The following is a 17,700-nucleotide window of genomic DNA, read 5'->3' on the forward strand; positions in this document are numbered from 1 at the left end:
AGGGGCAGTTCAGGCCCATCAGGCGAGCAGAGGAGGAAGTGTGAGAACAGCGCCCTAGACGGCAGCAGGGACACAGGAGCCGGCACTTCGCGTTCCGGGCCCCGCCAGTGCGCGTCTGCCTCCGGGCGCGAACTGGGGGAGACTGTCCCATCTCGGGGCAACGCCCTGAGATCCCAACGCCCGGATCCCTTCCAAGCCTGAACCCGCCCCAGCGGAAGGCTGGAAAGCCTGGGGAGCCAGGAAGCGGGGGCAACTGCACAGAGAGGCCGAGATTCACACGTCATCTCCGCGAGACTGGGGTCTCCAAGGGACCTGTTTGCAGGCTGACCAACCTGGGGGTGGGGGGTGGCTGTTGTACCCTCAGAGGGGACGTCAAGGGTGGGCTTAGTAGTAATGCGTGCTCAGACTCTTTGCAACCCCATGGACCGTAGCCCGCCAGGCTCCTCAGTCCATGAGATTTCCCAGGCAAGAATATTGGAGTGGGTTGCCATTTCCTCCTCCAGATCTTCCAGACCCAGGGATCGAACCCGTTTCTCCTGCATCTCCTGCACTGGCAGGTGGGTTCTTTACCACTGAGTCACCTGGGAAGCCCAAGGGAGGGCTTCAGTTCAGTTCAGTCGCTCAGTCGTGTCCAACTCTTTGCGACCCCATGGACTGCCGCACGCCAGGCTTCCCTGTCCATCACCAGCTCCCGGAGCCTACTCAAACTCATGTCCATCGCTTTGGTGAGGGCTTGGGCTCCTCCAGACTCCCTCAGTCAACTCCACCGCATTATCACCTGGCTCCTCCGTAAAGTGCAGCAGGAAGGCGAGTCAAAGCCCCACCCCCACCCTCTCCAAGCCTCCAGGAACAGAAATTGCCCTCGGAGATTCAGGGTCGACTCACCTGGGCCACTTTGTGACCATTAGCGGTTGTCTTTACCTCTCTTCCCTGATAGCTCAGTTAAAGAATCCCCCCCCCCCCCCCGCGCAATGCAGGAGACCCCGGTTCGATCCCTGGGTTGGGAAGATCCCCTGAAGAAGGGAAATGCTCCCCACTAGTATTCTGGCCTGGAGAATTCCATGGACTGTATAGTGCATGGGGTCGCAAAGAGTCGGACACAACTGAGCGACTTTAACTTCACCTCTCTGAACCTGCTACGCTCGTCTATATGAAGGAGACACTGACACAGGGCGGCCCACAGATGAGCGACTAACGACTTTATTTGCCATCCAAGACCCCTGCCCCCGGTCTCCACCCGCCCTCCTGGGAAGGCTCAGAAGATCTTCACCAACTCCAGCTGCAGGTCCCCGCCCACCTCCAACGCGCGCACGCGCCCTGGCGGGATCCGGTACCGGAAGTGGTGGTATTCAGAATCTGCTATCACCGCCTGCAGGGGCGAGAAGACGCTGCTTAAGGTTCCCCAGGCAACTGCTGGGTTATTCCCGGCTCGTACCCACGCGGCTTGACTTGGGCACGCACGCAAGCCCCCATGGAGAAAGAGGTCTATTATTCAATGAAACCTCTTGCCATGAGGATTAAATGAGTTCATTGTTGACACCTGAGTGCTTTTTAAGCTTTGGCAGTGGATGCAGTTGCCAGGATTCCTGGATGCATCGCCTTCCTCGGACGCACAGAAAGTGAAGAACAGCCCGGGTAGTGGAGGGTCTTCAGTGACCACCCCCGGCTGGGACTTATTCGGGGTCCTGTCTTCCAAGTCGTCCATTCCCCTGTCCCAGAACTGCTACCTCAGACGCCAGTGGACAGGGAACAAGATAGAGGATGTCCACATCTTCTGGCTGGACTCCCACCCTTTGAGCACTTGGCTCTCACTCTCTCGTCCTTGCTACCCACACATGCCTGCCCTCTGACACTAGTGCGCTTGCGCCAGGGGAGGTGAGGAACTGGGGAAGCCCTGCCCACCTTGGCCACGCCTTTGCTCCCAACCTCTGCCAAGGGCCTTCCTGGCCTTGCCAAGGAAGAGACGTGGGTGTCGGAGCCCGCCCTGTGGAAGAGACGCACCTTGAAGCCTTCTTCGGTGGCAATGAGGAGGACGTCGAAGGGCTGCCCTCGCTGGAAGGGAATGCCTGAGCCCCGCTCCTCTGCACCCCAGGTGCCGCGCTCCAGGGTGTTGAAGACCACCGTGGACTCGTCCAGGCGGGGGTTGAAATGCAGGGCGGCATCACTGCCTGGTTCCTCACTGCACAGCAGGTTCACGTAGAACCTGGCAGGTGGTGGAGAAGAAGAACATTGGATAGAGGAGTTACCCTTTGCCGGAGCACATCCATATTTATAGGAACCTGAGAGCCACACACCAGGGAAAGAGGGGAGATGGACTGGAGACCATGGAGCCCGGATTCCAGGGCACCCAAAAACCAGTGGGAGACCCGGACGCACGTCCACCTAGACCAGGGCCTGGGTCCCCCTCATTTCCAGAGTCTGGGAGATGCCAAGGACTCATGGTCCTGAAGACCAGGGTGCTCCCAGTTCCCAGAGGGCTGGGACAATATCAGGGACCCCCAAATTCCCAGGCACTGTAGATTCTCAGAAATCTTGAAGATCTCCACCCAGGAAGCCCTAGGATTGATTGCCTAGGCCTCCTACATGCCCAGGGCACCTCTGATTCACAGGTTATATTTCCAGAGTGACTGTGGACTTGGACTTGTCATGAGATTGCCCTGGAACCCCCAGATTCTTTGATGTAGGGTCCCCACCTGCACAGTCATGGGACAGATAAGTGAAGACATCAGATTCCAGAAGGACAGAAATAGCCTGGGGATTCCAAGATCCTGGTGGGCAAAGTTGGCCTGGGGCTTTGTTCTCTGGGCTGTAAAAGTGGGGTTCACTGAGCCTGGAAACCTCCCACCCGTTACTGCTGAGGCTCGGGGGTCTCACCTGCCAGCCTTGTCGGGGACTAAACCACGAATTCTCAACACGGTGCCCACTCGGATGCCCTCGGGCAGTGCGGTCTTGTGGGGGACGTTCTGCAGCAGCCAGAGTGGATCAGGGAGGCAGAGGAGAGAGACAAGTGGGTCAGCTGTGGGGAGAACATGAGCAGGACCCAGAGCAGCAGAATCAGAGAGCAGAAAGGGCACAGAGACACGGGAAAGAGAGCCAGGGGCGCAGAGGAACACAGGGACTCAGCAGGCAGATACTCAGAGGGACAGAAAGATAGACAGCAGGGGGAACCAATGGGGGGAGGGATGGGAGCATGGGGATGGATTGGGTGAGCCCAGAAACCACAGCCCAGAACATCCTGGCACACCGGGACACCCACTTTCTCCTTGAAACAGGAGCCCTCAGCCAAGCCCCAGCCCCTCCCCTCTGCCAGTGCAGCCTTGGGTCCAAACCCCTCAAGCCCCCACACCGCGAGTACTCACAAAGCTCCCGGCCATGGCTGCAACAGCGGGACGGCAGTGGCGGTGGGGGTATGGCTGCTGGGACCTTAAGTCAAAGCAGGGCGTGCCTGGCCCTGGTGACTCACCCTTTCCACACCCACCACCCACACCTGGCACAGACCCTGGCCCTGGGGCCATGCTGGCCCAGCACCCTCTTTCCAGGGCCTCTGATGCCCCTGCCGTCCTGAGGCTTCCCAGGTGTACGGTCCCTCCCCTTTGAGTTAATAGTGATAGGAACAGTTAACAATAATAACCATAACAGCACAGCGTGGAAGGCTTGTTGAGACACCATCCCTCCAGCCCTACCTTCCTGCTACCTGGTGGAGAGAGAAGGCTCTCACATCCATTTCATCATGGAAAACCTGAGTCCTGAGAGGTGAAGCTGTGAGCTGAAACTCTGTGCCCTCTCTCCTAGGGCTAAGGATGGGTGTCCCCTGAAATTCCAGTTGATGCTTCTGTAATAATAATAACCATGGCACCAGGATAATGACAGGAAAGGCCGCTAAGAGAGACAGGATATTCTGCCCAGTGGTCAAAGCTGTATCCTTGGTGCCTAGTGCAGTGCCTGGCACACAGTAGGTGCTCAGTAAATGTGGATGAAAGTAAGAAGGAAAGGTAATGAGAAGTGCCACTGACAAAGCCTCGGGCTTGCCTAGCATGTGGGAGAGACCACCGATCTCCGACAGGCCACTGAGCATAGGGCCACTGATCACCCTTATGTGACAGACAAGGAAACTGAGGCTCAGAAAGGAGAAGCAGTTTGCCCGAGAAACACAGCTAAGCAGAACCATGTAGCCTGTGTGTCTGGCTTTCTTCATCTCTGGAAGCTCCTCTCTGGTTTTCTCTCCAGGATGCCCTAGTCTCTCTGGCTGTCCTGTGTCTCTGTCCTCCCCTGTCTCTCTCACATGTTCCTGTCTATTTCTCTTCTTTGAGTCTCTCTCCTTCCACCTCCCAGAATGGCCTCCTCTCTCCCACCTGGTGTTCAGGATAAGGGAAGGGAGTGGGGGGCAGAGGGGAAGGGTGTGTTAGGACCCACTCCCAGCCCAGTCCAAGGAAGAAAAAAATGTGGGCCCCTCTGCCCAGGCCAAGTCCCCACAGCCCAAGGCTCCTGCAGGGGCATGCAGGTATGAAGGGTGGTGTGAGAGGGAGAATGTTGATAGAGGGTTCTGGAAGGCAAGGAGCAGGGCAGTGGGGAGCTGAGCAGAAATTCCTCCCAGAAGCACCAGCAGCCTACCACTCCAGTTCCATCTCCCCACCCCACCCACCCCTGTTGGTGCCCCACCCAGCAGAGGGAGAAAAGGCCTGGGGCTGAGTCAGGAATGGAGCCTTTGGGTGGAGATGAGCAGAGTCAGAACCTGATCCACCGCCCTCAGCCTCCCAGCCTTCAGCCCCATCACTGCACAGCTGGTGCAGCTGGTGGGCGCAAGCGTCTCAGAGAGCAAGGGTGGGAAACTGCATTTGGGTGGGGGCCACAGTCACCTCCATTTGGCAGAAGAGAAAGTGGGCTTGGAGAGGGCCAGCCTCTCCCCAAGGCCTCATGGAGAGGACGGGGCCAGGGGCTGGAGCTGATCTGTGTGCCAAGGACGCATACCTCATGGAGATCTTAAATAGAGAGGACAAGGACTTCCCTGGTTGATCCAATGGCTAAAATTGCACTTCCAATGCAGAGGGCCTGCGTTCGAGCCCTGGTCAGTGAACTAAGATCCCAGATGTGGCAGCTCAGCTGGGACACTGAAGTTAGGAAGCCTACACACCACAACAAAGACCCAGCACACCCGAAATAAAACAAATAAAAGTATTTTTAAATCTGGAGAGGACTGCGGGGTTTGAGGTGATGACATCGACGTCTGTTCGGATGGAGAGTTTCCCAGAATGATGGGTTCTGTTATTCTGATCAGTAATCTTTTTGTATATGTCATTCTGTATATTGCTGTGTATCCTGGTAGTTTATCTTTTCCTGATTTCTTCATTGTCTCTGGATATTTCTCCACATGCTGCCGACCTGCACGTCCAGGCTTGTTTTTGATGTTTGGTCAAATGAGGCATTCGATCTGTTATCAGTTTGATTGCTGGTTCATTTCTCATAACTCAGATGTGGGATGCATTCTTATTCATCTGTGTTGATTATCTTCTATCAGTTTGGAAATAATATACTTGATATCTTTTTTTTAAAACTTCTAAATAAGTGGTGAATGTAGTTATTTCCCAATACTCTTTTTGCTTTCCCAAGCTATATGCCACACTCATAAATCAGATCACCCAGGTTTCAACAGAATACTTCCATGAGTCTTAATGATGTCCAGACCTGGGCAACCCCCACCCCCATCAAGGTTTATCTCCTGAAAAAGTCTGCTCCCCCCACCTCAGGACACACTGTCATTCCTTAGTATCGAGCCAACATGTTCATTTGCCATGAAAATAGAGAGAAGGATGCCCAGCAGGTTGTGTGTGTCTCTCCTTCCACCTTCCGGAATCACCTCCTGCAGAAATGACTGGGGGAGGGCTTCCCTGGTGGTCCAGTGGTCGGTTAAGAATCTGCCTTGCAATGCAAGGGACCCTGGTTTGATCCCTGGTCCCGGAAGAGCCCCGATGCCGTGGAGCAACTAATCCATGGGCCACAGCTACTGAGCCCACACTCTAGGGCCCTCGTGCTTCAACTCCTGAAGCTTGTGTGCCTAGAGCCCATCCTCCATAAAAGAGAAGCCACCGCAATGAGAAGCTGGCCACCACAGCTAGTGAGTAGCCCGCAGTCTCTGCAAACAGAGAAAGCCTGGGTGCAGCAATGAAGACCCACCACAGCCAGAAGATAAAATACATAAAAAGAAACAACCGGGGATATGTGTGCTACCACTACCAAGAGCTCTAGACCCCCAACTCTGCAACAAGAGAAGCCGGTATAGCACAACTAGAGAAAGCCAGCACGCAGCAATGAAGACCCAGGTCAGAAGAAATAAAAAGAAACAACTGGGGCGAGAAGTAATACTAAGTGCCCCCACAGCTGTCCAGGAATTGAAAATCCCAGGCTCTGTCAATGTCAGCTTCTTGGTGACTTTGGGTTGGTTTTCATATTCAGTGAAGATGTCCCAGGAGCTGGGACTTAACCCACTGGGCTTGCAGGACCTTATTCCTGGACTGGGGATTGCCCTGGGCCCTCGACAGTGAAAGCTCTGAATCCTAACCACTGGACCACAAGGAAATGCCCCCAAATTGGACGTTTCTTTTTAATTTATTTTTTAAAATGTATGTATTTACTTGCCTGAGTCACGTGTTAGTTGCGGCTTAGTTTCCCTGCTGCGTGTGGGATCCTAGTTCCCTGACCAGGGATCGATCCCATGTCCCCTGCACTAGAAAGCGAGTTCTCAACCACTGGCCCACCAGGAAAGTCCCCCATTCTAACCATTTTTTAAATGTACAGTTCAGTGGCCTTAAGTACATTCCCATGTTGTGCAACCCTTACCATCAATATCTCCAGCACTTTTTCACCTTCCCCAACTGAAAGTTGTACCCACTAAATACTCACTTTCTCTTCCCCTATCCCCAGCCCCTGACCACCACCATTCTACTTCCTGTCTCTGTGAATTTGGCTGCTCTGGGTACCTTGTGTAAGTGAAATCATACTTGCCCTCTGTGATCGATGAGCATTATATACACATAAAAGAGAAAGTCAATTGTAAATACCTGTGTGTGTTGAAAGGTGACAAATATGTCACCCAAAATATGCCCTTTGGTATAAGGATTATTTTGAGCTTTCAGCACTTGAAAAAAAAGCAAATACAGGAAGGTCATTCTAATCTCCACTCTTCTCCTGAAAACAGGAGATAAAAACTGCCAAGTGAAAGATGCTCTACTTGTACCTTAAGAAAGTAACAATTTTATCAGCAAGGTGAGACCTAGGGAGGCCTTGTTAAAATAATTGTCTGGGACTTCCCTGGCAATCCAGTGGTTAAGACTCTGCACTCCCACTTCGGGGGAACTAAGATCATACACGGCCATTGCAGCCAAAAAAAAAAAAGATTCCTATCTTCCTTTAGCCTCCCCACGTATTAGTTCAGTTACTTTCCCACAATTCCTTTCATTGTTCTTAACTGGTAGGTGTAGCTGCTTCTTTGTGTTTATTTCCTTATGCGGGCTCCAGGACCATGTAAAACATTTTAATGTGTATTCATTTCTTCTGTGTTGATTTGGTACGTCAGTTTAATTCTCAGGACTTGCCGAAAGAAAAAAAAAAAAGGAAAATAAAGGCAAAAATTTGCCTACCCTACCATATGTAGACATACACTTGTTTTCCTGTATTCCCACCTGGTCCCTGCAGAGGGCCTGGGAGCAGAGACATCTGAATGGCAGTGAGCACACTTGCACTCAGGCTTCCCTCCAAGGGTAAAGAATCTGCCTCCAATGCAGGAGATCTGAGTTTGATCCCTGGGTGGGGAAGATCCCCTGAAGAAGGGAGCACTACCCACCCCAGTATTCTTGCTGGAGCATCCCATGGACAGAGGAGCCTGGCAGGCTACTGTCCACGGGGTCACAAAGAGTCAGACACGACTGAGCAACTAACACTTTCACTTTTCACACAGTGGCCCCCAGATCTTGGTTCCTAAGGACCATATCTTTCTGTACTGAAGGAACTACTGTAGAAATGACTGCTTCCCAGGCTCAGACAAGGAGCATACAAGATGTGCTGGGAACGACTGATTGTGTCAGAGAAGAAGGAAGCGCTTACAAACGGATGGGGCATCTGGGGCAGGTGTATGAACTCCCTTGAATCACTTGAAGGACTCCCACAGACTGAATCTGGGACCCTGAGATTCCTGAGTGATAACACCATGACTAGAATAGGAAGCCGTGAGCCCATACTGATGTCTTACTCTGTTAGGGCCGCTGTGACAGCCCTAGAGTATCATCGGCCACATGGCTTACAAACAACAGAAATTTATTTCTCGTGGTTCTGGTGGCTGAGAAGTCCAAGACCAAGGTGCCATTATCATTACTGAGAGCCTGATTCCTGGTTCTCACCGGTCCCCCCATGACTAGAGGGTTAAGGCACTCTCTAGGTCCCTTTATTTCTTTTTAAATTTTTACTTATTTATTTTTGGCCGTGCTGGGTCTTCGTTGCTACACGCGGGTTTTCTCTAGTTGTGTTGAGCGGGGCTGCTCTCCAATTGCAGTGCATGGGCCTCTCTTTTTTTGTGGAGCACAGGCTCCAGGTGCACGCACTTCAGTCATTGCAGCTCGAGAGTTTAGTCACTTCCTGGCGTGTGGGATCTTCCCAGACTAGGGATTGACCCTGGGTCCCCTGCATTGGCAGGTGGATTTTTTTTTTAAAGACTTATATTTATTTGGCTGTGCCGGATCTTAGTTTCGGCACATGGGATCTTTGGTCTTCATCACAGCATGGAAAATCTTTAGTTGTGGCATGTGGACTCTAGTTCCCTGACCCAGGATCAAAGCTGGGCCCTCTGCAGGGGGGGCATGGAGTCTTAACCACTGGACCATCAGGGATGACCCTCTGGGTCCCTTTATGAGACAGTCCCACTCATAAGGCCTCTCTCTCATGACCTATGTGTATGAGTCGCTCAGTCGTATCTGACTCTTTGTGACCCCTGAAGACTGTAGCCTGCCAGGCTCCCCTGTCCATGGGATTCTCCTGGCAAGAATACTGGGGTGGGTTGCCATACCCTCTTCCGGGGGATCTTCAGGATCCAGGTATTGAACCTGGGTCTTTTCCTTGCAGGCAGATTTTTTACTGTCTGAGCTACCAGGGAAGCCCTTTATTTCCTCCTAAAGGCTCCACTTCCAAATACCATGGCATTGGGGATTAGGTTTCAACATGGGGATTTAGGGGGAGGAACATAAACATTCAGTCTGTAGCAGATGTGCATAAGGAAAGGACAGAAATGATAAACAATGGAATGAAGAATATTTGCACTAAGTTCTAAGTGCTTCCCCACGAAGTGTTTACTACTGACGAAAGACCACAAGGTAACTTTATGGTGGAGAAACCTGGCAGGTCCTGCGAATCACATGCTCAGAGTTCACATCACCAGCAACAGCGTACCTGGAGGCTGTGAGCAGCTTCACAGGTGCACACAGTGAGGCTCCTGCCCCCCAAAATCGAAGGACAAGGAAACATCAACCTGTAACCTCCTAACACGCCAAAGTCTTGAAAGACAAAGAAAGACTGAGGAACTGTTCCAGACTGAAGGGGACAGAAGCTAAGAAGGAGTGACAACCAAATCAGTGCCAGCTTCTGAACTGGGTCCTCTGCTACCAGCTACTCGGTGGCACTACAGGCAGAACTGGAATGGGGTCTGAAGGTCAGGTGGCAGTAGGGGCTCTAGGGTGAATCCCTGATGTTGGTGGGTGTGAGTGAGTGTCCTTGTTTACCCCTCACACACACTCGTTAGCGTATTCAAGGGTGGAGGGGCTGTCTATTGGCAACGGACTTACATAGTCCTGTATTTGCAACTGATCTGTAAGTTTGCAATTGTTTCCAAATGTTTGAGTGATATCAAAATATAGGGAGTCTTCACAGACATAGAAAGCCAGTTTATAGTTACCAAAGGGAAAGGGAGAGAGAGGGATGACTTAGAAGTTTGGGGTTAACATACACCCTACTACATATAAGATAGGTGAATAAGGCTTCCCTAGTGGCCCAGTGGGAAGGAATCTGCCTACCGATGCAGGGAGCACAGGTTCCGCCCCTGGTTTGGGGAAGAGTCCACACGCCAAGGGGCAACTAAGCCCATTTGCCACAACTACTGAGCCCTAGCTCTGGAGCCTGCGTGCTGCAACTGCTAAGCCTGTGCGGCCTGGAGCCCGTGTTCGGCAACAGGAGAAGCCACAGCTGTGAGGGGGCTGAGCACCACAGCTACAGAGTCGCCCCCGCTCGCCACAACCAGAGAAAACCCCTCTTGCAGCAATGAAGGCTCAGCACAGCCAAATAAATGAATACAATTACTTTTAAAAATAGGTGACCAACAAGGACCTACTGTATAGCACAGGGAACTGTGTTCAATACCATGTAATGAACTCTAATGAAAAAGAATCTGAGAAAGAATTCATGTATATACATATTCAGGAAAGTGAAGTGACAGTGTTACTCGCCCTGCCATGTCTGATTCTTTTAAGACCCCATGGACTGTAGCTCACCAGGCTCCTCTGTCCCTGGAATTCTCCAGGCAAGAATACTGGAGTGGGTAGCCATTCCCTTCTCTAGGGGATCTTCCTGAGCCAGGGATCGAACTTAGGTCTCCTGCATTGCAGCCACCAGGGAAGCCCTATATATTCATATATATGCACACCTATATTTATCACTGAATCACTTTGCTGTAGACCTGAAACCAACACAACATTATAAATCAACTATCCTTCAATTAAAAAAAAAAAAGAAGAAAAAAGATAATGAATCTTAAGTAGTCTGTAGTCCTTTTAAATGTCCCAGCACTGTTTTCAGAGATCATATTGTTAAGTAAAATTCACAAGTATAAACTATAACTCAATTATATACTTTAAGTTGGAATCACAAGGCTATTCAGTTAGGTATTTTAATATGCCAAAGTTCTTTAAAACTTTACACATACTTCATACATCAAAGTTAACATCTTACAAAAGAATCATTTTAGCCCACTAGGATGGCAACAATAAAAAAGATAGATAATAACAAGTACAGGTAAGGACATGGAGAAAGGGATTTCCCTGATGGCCCAGTGGCTAAGACTCCGAGCTCCCAGTGCAAGGGGTCTGGGTTCCATGCCGTTCGATGCCTGGTCAGGGAACTGGATCCTGCATGCCGCAACTAAGACTTTACACAGCCGAATAAATAAGTAAATATTTCTTAAAGAAGGATATGGAGAAGCTGGAACCCTCTTAATTTGCTGGTGGGAATGTAAAATAGTGCAGCTATAGAAAACACTCCAGCAGTTCCCCAAAGATTAAATGTGAACTTACCCAGTGACCAACAACCCCATTCCTTGGTTGTTTTTCCTTTCTTGGTATATACCCAAGAAAAATGGTAACATATATCCACACAAAAACTTACATATTGGGAATTCCCCGGTAGCCCAGTGGTTCAGACTCTGCTGGACTTTCACTGCTGGAGCCTCAGTTCAATTCCAGGTCAGGGGTAACTGGAGGGGGTAGCCATTCCCTTCTCCAGATCTTCCTTCCTGACCCAGGAATCAAACCCGGATCTCCATACTGTAGGCAAATTCTCTACCATCTGAGACACCAGGGACGTTCTGACAATAACAAAGTGCATTACAAAAGTCTGATCGTGAAGTCAGGCGAGACAAGAGATGTGCAGACCATAATCTGCTGTCATTTGAATATCTACAAGCATTGCGGCCCCGGTAGGCAAGAAAACTAGGGAAGGGGGACTTCCCTTTCCCTGGTGTCCCAGGGGCTAAGACTCCATGCTCCCATTGCAGGGAACCCAGGTCTGATCCCTGCTTGGGTAACTAAGATCCCACATGCCACAGAGCAGCGAAGACCTGATGCAGCCAAATATATATCTATTTAAAGGAGGGCTTCCCTGGTGGCTCAGTGGTAAAGAATCCACCTGCCAATGCAGGAGGCATGGGTTCTGTCCCTGGTCTGGGAAGATGGCATATGCTACAGAGCAACTAAGCCTGTGCACCGCAACTATTGAGCCTGTGCTCTAGAGCCCTGGAGCCGAAACTGCTGATCCACACACCCGAGAGCCCACGCTCTGCAACAAGAGAAGCCATCACAATGAGAAGGCCGCGCACTGCGACTAGAGAAAGCCCTCGCAGCAACGAAGACCCAGCACAGCCAGAAATAAATAAATAAAAATTTACATAGATATGTAAAAGTTTGCAGAATGTGATGAATTGTAGTTTCCAAAGATGGCCACAAGACTATCTCATGTCCCACAGGCTTTTCTATGATATACAACTTTGCCAACTTTCCCACGGAGGGGGGATGGGTAACCTACAGCACCTCTGCTTGGGTCAGGGTGGGCTTCTGACTCATTTCAATCAATGGAGTACAGCAGAAGTGAGACTGCGTCAGGAAAGGCTGCCATCCTGTCACTGGGATGGTCCTTTTGGAACCCTGAGCTGCTATGTGAGCAGCCATATTATGAGGAAGCACAAGCCATCCAGAAATTGTTCGTGTCCACCGGTCCATGCAGCTGAGATCCCAGTCAACCACCAGCGTTGACTAACAGATGGACTTTTGAGTGAATAAGCCTCCAGATGATCCAGCCCCAAGCTTTCACATCAACCCCAACCACTGAGTCTTCCCAGCTAAGGCCCCCGACATTGAGAAGCAGAAACAAGCTGTCCCTACTATACCCTGTTTGAACTCCTCACTCACAGGATCCCTGAGCAAAAGGAAATGGTATTTTAAGCTTCTAGGTTGGAGTGATGTGCTAACCAGCAATAGTGTATAATGTGACTCCCTTTCTGAACCCGACTAGCAGCAGCCACTCCAGTGCAAACGGCATATCCTGGTGTGTGTCACACAGCTCTAGGCACTTTATCGACATTCACCGTTTAGCTTCTCACTCTCATCTTATCTCTGCAGTAGGGACCGCTGTTACCCCTGGTTTACCAACATAAAGAGAAAAGCAACTGTCTTCAGTTCACGTAGTCAGGAGATGCCGACCCAAAAAAAAAATGATCTCAGACTTCTGGCCCTAAACCATTATGTTTTAAAGGATTTTTAGAAAATATTTTAATTAATTAATTTGGCTGTGCTGGGTCTTAACTGCAGTACACAGGATCTAGTTCCTTGACCAGGGATTGAACCAGGAACCCCTGCGTTGGGAGCACAGGGTCTTAGCCACTGGACCACCATGGAAGTCCCTAAAGGATTTTTTAAAGGTGTAAACCCTCAGGGACAAAGAAAAGGAGAGAGAAGACAAATTTAGGTACTGAATATATAGTAACTTAGTAGACCCCAGAAACTGAATCCTAGGCTGGAGTTGAAAAAGTAGAGGAGAAACTCATTAATTCAGAACTGCGGAACAGCCCAGCCCAGGAATCCATAGCACCAGGTGCTTCTCCAGGACTAAAAATGTGAGGCTGAGAAGTGACAGCTGTGCACAAAGACAGCTACCTGGGAGCTTCAACCACCTTTCCACCGAGGAGGAAATAGAGGACTGGAGTGAAGGCAAGTTTCGGGCAAAATCTCCAAGAAAGTGAAACTGATGGAAAATGCGGTGCATCTGAAAGCACTGAAGGCTTCCCCCTGTGGCTCAGAGGTAAAGAATTCGCCTGCAGTGAAGGAGATGCAGGAGACATGGGTTCGATCCCCGGGTCAGGAAGATCCCCTGGAGGAGGAAACCCACTCCAGTATTCTTGCCTGGAAAACTCCATGGACAGAGAAGCCTGATGGGCTACAGCCCATGGGGTCACAGAGTCAGACACAATTGAGCACGCATGCACAGAGAAAGCTAAACAAATACAAAACAAGATGATTGGTAATTCCAGGGAGAACATAAAGTTATACACAGAGGAGAACCTTCACAGATACACGACATGGCTGGCTGGAGAATTGTGTCAACAGACTCACACGAATACGAACACTGAACACTGCTCTAGCCACGATGACTTTATAAGTCTGCTGGTAAATGGTAAGAGGGCACGTGAACTCAGCAGTAGGGAGGAGGCGAGGAGACGCAAGAGAGCTACAGCCTCTTCCTCTTTGTGTGTGCCCGTTCAGTTGCTTTAGTGGTGTCCGACTCTTATCGAGCCCGTGGACTGAAGCCCACCAGGCTTCTCTGTTCGTGGGATTTCCCAGGCAAGAATACTGGAGTGGGTTGCCATTTCCTCCCCAGGGGATCTTCTCAACCCAGGGATTAAACCAGTGTCACCTGTGGCACCCTGAGTGGGAGTCCATATATAATATCAATATGTTATTATCAATAATAATATCAATATATTTTCCCTACAGAAAATCCAGAAGGAGCAATGAATAGATTATTTATTTATAATCTTTTATAAATAATGGATGGACCTAGGGAGTGATATACAAAATGAAGTAAGAAAGAGAAAAACAAGCACCATCCATTAGCACATAGACGAGGAATCTAGCAAAACGGTACAGATGAACCTACTTGCAAAGCAGAAATAGAGACACAGATGTAGAGAACAAAGGTATGGACACCAAGTGGGCAAAGGGAGGGTGGAATGAATTGAGAGATCGGGAGGGACATGTATACACTATTGATACTATGTATAAAACAGATGACTAATGAAAACCTACTGCACAGCACAGGAAACTCTACTCAGTGCTCTGTGGTGATCTAAATGGGAAGGAAATCCAAAAAAGAGGGGCTATGCGTAAACATACAGCTGATTCACTATGCTGTATTGCAGACACTAAGACAACATTTTAAAGCAACTAAATTCCGATAAAAATACATAAGTTAATAAAGTAGCAATTGACACACATCATATTAATATCTATTCAAATCCTGTAAATGTTAAAAAAAATTTTAAATCTTTAAAAGGAAACAAAGAGGCAGGTTTTACCAGGTTAGCTGAAAGGGTACTAGCTTTTGGAGGTAGTCCGGCTTCTCTGAGGATGCTCAGGCTTCCTAGGGAGGGTAAGCGCAGGTGGCCCAGATGATCCCAGCCTCTAGCACTAGAGGTTGCCCAGACATCATGGACTAAGACAAGCCATTCCCATGTGCCCCATCCAGACTCTTGACCTACAGCAGCCATGAGCCCCACCCCCAATGGTCATCTGAAGCTGCAAGGCTTTGGGGCAATCAGCTTCACAACCAAAGTCACTGGAACAGCCACACTGCCATCCTGGATTGAGTCAAGAGTCTTTGACTAAGAAAGAAAGTGATAGGAATTCCCTGGAGGTCCAGTGATTAAGACTCGGAGCTTTGACTGTGGAGACTGTGCAAGGTGCCAAAAAGAGAAAGAAATAACTGAGGAAGGGAGGGAGGAAGTAAGGAAGAAAGAAAGAATGAAAGATAATGAATAGTGGATGGTCAACAGTGCTCCCTGCTACAGTCGACCCCTTTGGCCACAATGAGATTCAAATGTACTGTTCTTCTCCTACCCAGACCATTCACCTCCCTGTCTTAGAGCAGACAAGTTTAAGCTCCGTGTCCAACACCAGGATTTTGATGGAAGTTATATTCCTCTTTGACAAGCCCAGCTGAGTCTGGGCCCAGACACCCAATACACTAAGGTGGGAGAAGCTTCTTATTCAGAAACAGGAGAGCATGGAAACTTGTAGCAGACACTGGCCCATGGCATAGGTCAAGCCCACTGGACATGAAGACCAAAGGCTGGCTCTGGCTCCACCTCCAGGGAGGTTCTTCTTGTCTCCATTGCTCTCCAAGTCCTCATCTGGGGATATTCAATGTGAATATGCTTGTGTGTGTGTGTGTTCAGTCGTGTCCAAATCTTCGTAGCCTCATGGACTATAGCCCACCAGGTTCCTCTGTCCATGGAATTTTCCAGGCAAGAATACAGGAGTGGTTTACTACTTTCTACTCCAGGAGATCTTCCCTACCTGGGGATGGAACCCACGTCTCTTGCATCTCCTGCATTGGCGGGGGGATTCTCTACCATTAGTGCCGCTGAACTGTACATTTATTTTTTTAATTTTTATTCTTCCACCCCTGCACGCCTAGCATGTGAGATCTTAGTTCCCCCGACCAGGGATAGAACCTACATCCTAGGCACTGGGAGTATGGAGTCTTATTTTCTAGACCACCAGGGAAAGTCCAAACTGTACCTTTAAAAAGCCGTTAATGACTCAGGAAACTCAAACTGAGGCTTGGTAACAACCTGGAGGAGTGGGATTGGGAGGGAGGTGGGAAGGATGTTCAAGTGGGAGAGGACACGGTTAACCTATGGCTGATTCATGCTGATGCTTGGTAGAAGCCAATACAATACTGTAAAGCAATTATCCTTCAGTTAAAAATAAATAAACCTAAAGAAATGGTTGAAAGGGACTTGCCTGGTTGAGACTTTTCCTTCCAATGCAGGGGGTGCTGGTTTAATCCCTAGTTGGGAAACTAAGATCCTGCAAGCCTACCAGCCAAAAAAAAAAAAAAATAAAATAAATTCCATGGTTTTCTATTTTAACAGAATTTTTTTAAAAAATTGAAAGAACCCTCTTCAAAAAAGCCCTCCAACTCATAAAATCATTAGTTCAAAAGGACACCTCAAATTCCAGTTCAGCATCATGGTGCATTTCTTTGGTCCAAATTTGTACCTGCCTCCATCCATGACACCCGCAGGGCATTTCCTCCCCTCCGACTCTCATCCGGCTGCCCCCTTGCCCTGCATGGACATCTCCTCCCAGGTGGGGTTGGGCTCCTCCCTTTACTCTTATCCCGAGAGTCAGCCTCTACTGGGCACTCTTCTCAGGGTTCCTTTTGATATCCCAGCTGATCCAGCCCTAGGGGAGCAGTGCCCCTCAGTCCCCTCCCCCTCCAACTATGACTGAAAATTCTCCTCCTTAGCAAGTGATTGGATTGGTACAACTTACTATCTTTATAAATAAAACTAAAAGATATCCAATGGACTTAATTGCTTAAGGAAGAGTCAGATTTGGGAGCATTCCCCTCATTCCCTGGGGGCCCGGTGATTAAGACTCGGTGTGGTGTTTTCACTGCTGAGGGTCTGAGGTCAGTTTCTGGTGGTGGAATAAGATCCTGCAAGCCAAGCATGGCAGGGCTTTAATCAGATTTTGAAAACGTGTCACTTTCCTCATTGGTTAACTAATTTACAAAACCAAAGCAGCCCCTGAATTATCTTCACTGAATATGAAAATTGACCTAAAGTCATCAAGAAGCTGTCATGGACAGAGCCTGGGATTGTCAATTGCTACAACCACCATGCGTGCAATTAAGATTTATTTTTTGCCCCAGTTATTTCTGAAGGAGAGGAAAGTCAGCATGCTCAGCCCGCTGGGCATCCATTAAAAAAAAATTATTTCCATTTAAAAAAAAATTTTATTTTCATGGCAAATGAACAAGTTGGCTCCTAACTGCTGAGGAATGACACTGTGGCCTGGGGCAGGTGGAGGGGGTCAAGCTGCCTTGATTAAACCTTAATTGGGGTAGTGGCTGCCCAGGTCTGTATATTGTCAAGACTCAGGGAAGTATTCTGTTAAAATCTGGATAATTTATGAATGTGACATACAGCTTGGGAAAACAAAAAGTCTTGGGAAATAAGCATGTTCACCACTTATTTGAACTGAAGTGAAGTTGCTCAGTTGTGTCTGACTCTTTGGACCCCTGGTAGAACTGTAGCCTACCAGGCTCCTCTGTCCATGGGATTTTCCAGGCAAGAGCACTGGAGTGGATTGCCATTTCCTTCTCCAGGGG

General features: G+C 49.3%; 1 protein-coding gene across 1 annotated transcript; it reads right to left on the reverse strand.

Annotated features, from left to right (window-relative positions):
• LGALS7 (galectin 7) lies at positions 1,183 to 3,488 on the reverse strand. The gene is made up of 4 exons (XM_018062359.1): positions 3,360 to 3,488; positions 2,875 to 2,963; positions 2,002 to 2,203; positions 1,183 to 1,369 (listed from the first exon to the last, which is right to left on the reverse strand). The coding sequence occupies exons 1-4, from the start codon at positions 3,372 to 3,374 to the stop codon at positions 1,256 to 1,258; spliced, it is 420 nt and encodes a 139-aa protein (XP_017917848.1). The 5' UTR covers positions 3,375 to 3,488; the 3' UTR covers positions 1,183 to 1,255.

Source organism: Capra hircus, chromosome 18 (genome assembly GCF_001704415.2).
Source record: "Capra hircus breed San Clemente chromosome 18, ASM170441v1, whole genome shotgun sequence".
NCBI classification, from domain to species: Eukaryota; Metazoa; Chordata; class Mammalia; order Artiodactyla; family Bovidae; genus Capra; species Capra hircus.